Genomic DNA, 3,693 nt, shown 5'->3' with positions numbered 1-3,693 from the left:
TGGCAATCATTAAAAAATCAGGAAACAACAGGTGCTGGAGAGGATGTGGAGAAATAGGAACACTTTAACACTGTTGGTGGGACTGTACACTAGTTCAACCATTGTGGAAAACAGTGTGGCGATTCCTCAAGGATCTAGAACTAGAAATACCATTTGACCCAGCCATCCCATTACTGGGGATATACCCAAAGGATTATAAATCATGCTGCTATAAAGACAAATGCACACGTATGTTTATTGCGGCACTATTCACAATAGCAAAGACTTAGAATCAACCCAAATGTCCATCAGTGACAGACTGGATTAAGAAAACGTGGCACATATACACCATGGAATACTATGCAGCCATATAAAAGGATGAGTTCGTGTCCTTTGTAGGGACATGGATGCAGCTGGAAACCATCATTCTCAGCAAACTATTGCAAGAGCAGAAAACCAAATACGGCATGTTCTCACTCATAGGTGGGAATTGAACAATGAGATCACTTGGACACAGGAAGGGGAACATCACACACTGGGGCCTATTGTGGGGAGGGGGAAGAGGGGAGGGATAGCATTAGGAGATATACCTAATGTAAATGAGGAGTTAATAGGTGCAGCACACCAACATGGCACATGCATACATATGTAACAAACCTGCACGTTGTGCACATGTACCCTAGAACTTAAGTATAGTAATAAAAAAAAAGAAAGAAAACGAGGTCTTAATGTTTATGATTTTATGTTGTTATTTTATTTCTTGCTACATTTTTATCAATATTTGCTTTATGTATTTTGAGGCCCTGATGTTACAGATGCATATACATATAGATAGACATAATAGTTATAGATTCCTAGTAAATGGACTCATTTTACCATTATGTAATATCAGACTTTGTCTCATGCTAGTAATGGACTCATTTTATTTTGTGTGTCCATAAGGAGTTTTTCTTTGTGCTACATTGGAGATTTTATAAAACCTCTTAATGTTACAATAGTATATTTTAAACTGGCAAAAAAAAAATGACTTCAGTTGCATAGAAAAATTTGTCCTCATTATATCTACCTATACTTCTTATTGATGTTGATAATTATATCTTTTTTATGTTTTATGATTATTTTTATGCTTACATCTTTCAAATGTTAAAGAATAACCAAAAATGTTTTCTGTACCATCACAATAATGCCACAGAAGTTTATTTTTTGTGTATGCATATGTTTTTCAGAAAGTTATGTATTTTCATATGTTTTTTTTCCCATTATATTATTTTAAGTGGAAAGACCTCTTTTCAGCATTTTATTTAGGGCACATGCAGTGCTTATATGCTTTTCCGGCATTTGTTTATCCTGGAAGATCTTTATTTTTTCTTTATTTTGTAGTATATTTTTGCTGGTTATATTTTCACTGTGAATATTTTTTTAGCACTTCGACCATTTTACACAGTTCTTTTCTAACCGGCAAGGTTTCTGTTGACAAATTCACTGGTTGTCTCGGAGAACTAGACTTATAAATAATACCTCACTTTTATCTTGCAGCTCCCAAGATTATCTTCTGGTTTGTGACTTTTGAACTTTGCTTATTTATGTGTTATGGATCTTTTTGTGTATATCCTACTTTATTTAACTTCTTCATTTTTTACATTACTTTTTTCTTACTTTTAAATTATTTCATTTTCTTTTCTACCTCCACAAATGTTTATTTTTATTATTCCAAGCCTTTTGTTGACATTCTCATTTATCTGATGTCTGGTTTTCCATTTTTTCTCATTGAACAAAATATGGATTTTCTTAAATTTTAAAAATTAAAATATACATCTTTATTTTCATAGTTGCTGTTTGATAATTTTTTTTTTTATTGGACCACATTGCCCAAATATTTTGTATACATTGTAATCTTTGGTTGAGATTTAGACATTAACATAAAACTACATTTCACAGTCTTCATAATGCAGCTCTTTCTTGGCATAGCCTGAGACCAATTGTCTTGAGTAGAGATTCTGGGAGTCTCCCAAACTTGTTCTCAGGATGTTGTCTTGTCTGCAATTTTGTATTTATTTTTCAGTTAAAAGACTTCTTCATATTTCTCCTTACTGGTCAGTAACTACTTTCTACACTGTCCATGGTAGGGCAGTCTTTCTGCTGTTGTAACACTTTTGATCTTAGAAGACTTAAAGTTGTCATTAAAGGCACGATGTTCTTCTACTGGGGATGAGGAAGGGCTGTGTTGGGTAAATGTACCTGACTTTTCTTTTCACTCTATATGGTTCTTGACATTGTGCTCACATTGTGCACACACTTACTTTATTTATAAATTTCCAACAAAGGTATTTGGTCACTATGATTTTGTTACATTTATGTCTATGAAGGAATTATGACCTTTGGTATTTTGATATACCATTTTGCTAATGTACCTTGAATACTTTTATATATTTGATTTGTGCAGTGTATTTATCTGAGTCTAGTAAGTGAAGTAACTTGTGATTTTTATGTCTTTCAGTTACGTGTTCTCATTTCAACCAAGACCTTCAGCCTGAGCAGGTCATAAAAGATTCAGTCCTAAAAGTAGTATCAAGAACATATGGAAAATGTGGACATGAGAATTTACAATTAAAAAAATGTTGTCAAAAAGGGGATGAGTGTGAGGTGCACAAAGGAGGTTATAATGAAGTTAACCAACATTTGTCAAATACCCAAAACAAAATATTTCAGACTCATAAATGTGTCAAAGTCTTTGATAAATTTTCAAATTCCAATAGACTTAATACAAGATACACTGGAAAGAAACATTTGAAATGTGAAAAATATGGCAAATCATTTTGCATGCTCTCACACCTAAATCAACATCAGATAATTCATACTACGGAGAAGTCCTACAAATGTGAAGAATGTGACAAATCCTTTAACCACTCCTCAAACTGTACTACACATAAAATAATTCTTACTGGAGAGAAACCCTACAGATGTGAGGAATGTGGCAAGGCCTTTAGCTGGTCCTCAAACCTTACTAGACATAAGAGAATTCACACCGGAGAGAAACCCTACACATGTGAAGAATGTGGCCAAGCCTTTAGGCGCTCCTCAACACTTACTAACCACAAGAGAATTCATACTGGAGAGAGACCCTACACATGTGAAGAATGTGGCAAAGCCTTTAGTGTATCCACAGCCCTCACTTACCACAAGAGAGTTCATACTGGAGAGAAACCCTACACATGTGAAGAATGTGGCAAAGCCTTTAACTGCTCTTCGACCCTTAAGACACATAAGGTAATTCATACTGGAGAGAAACCCTACACATGTGAAGAATGTGGCAAAGCCTTTAGCTGCTCCTCAACCGTTAAGGCACATAAGAGAATTCATACTGGAGAGAAACCATACAAATGTGAAGAATGTGACAAAGCTTTTAAGTGGCATTCAAGTCTTGCTAAACATAAGATAATTCATACTGGAGAGAAACTCTACAAATGTGAATAATGTGGCAAAGTCCATCCCTCAGGCCTTATAATACATAAAATAATTTATACTCAAAAAAAAGCACTACAAGTGTAGCAATGTGGCCAAGCTTTTATCTAGGTCCAAACCTTAATTGTACATAAGGGAATTCAAGTTGTGAAAATCTTATAAATGTATAAAAATGTACCAAAGCCTTTAACCAACCCTCAAACCATAATGAATCTAAGATAATTTATTTAAAAACAGATGGAGTCTCACTTT

The 3,693-nt window shown here is 34.2% G+C and overlaps 1 protein-coding gene across 1 annotated transcript in view; it reads left to right on the top strand.

The window, feature by feature from the left end:
- The window catches only part of LOC108526871 (putative zinc finger protein 735), a 16,072-nt gene extending 12,619 nt beyond the window's left edge, over positions 1 to 3,453 (top strand). Inside the window, exon 3 of the mRNA XM_017867847.1 lies at positions 2,477 to 3,453. Coding sequence (XP_017723336.1) covers positions 2,477 to 3,453 — 977 coding nt within the window. The remainder of the gene's footprint in view (positions 1 to 2,476) is intronic.
- Positions 3,454 to 3,693: the final 240 nt, after the last annotated feature.

Source organism: Rhinopithecus bieti, unplaced genomic scaffold (assembly GCF_001698545.2).
Source record: "Rhinopithecus bieti isolate Rb0 unplaced genomic scaffold, ASM169854v2 scaffold_4653, whole genome shotgun sequence".
In the NCBI taxonomy this organism is placed as follows: domain Eukaryota; kingdom Metazoa; phylum Chordata; class Mammalia; order Primates; family Cercopithecidae; genus Rhinopithecus; species Rhinopithecus bieti.
The sequence above is the reverse complement of the archived record's forward strand: the minus strand, read 5'-3'. Positions and strand labels throughout refer to the sequence as shown.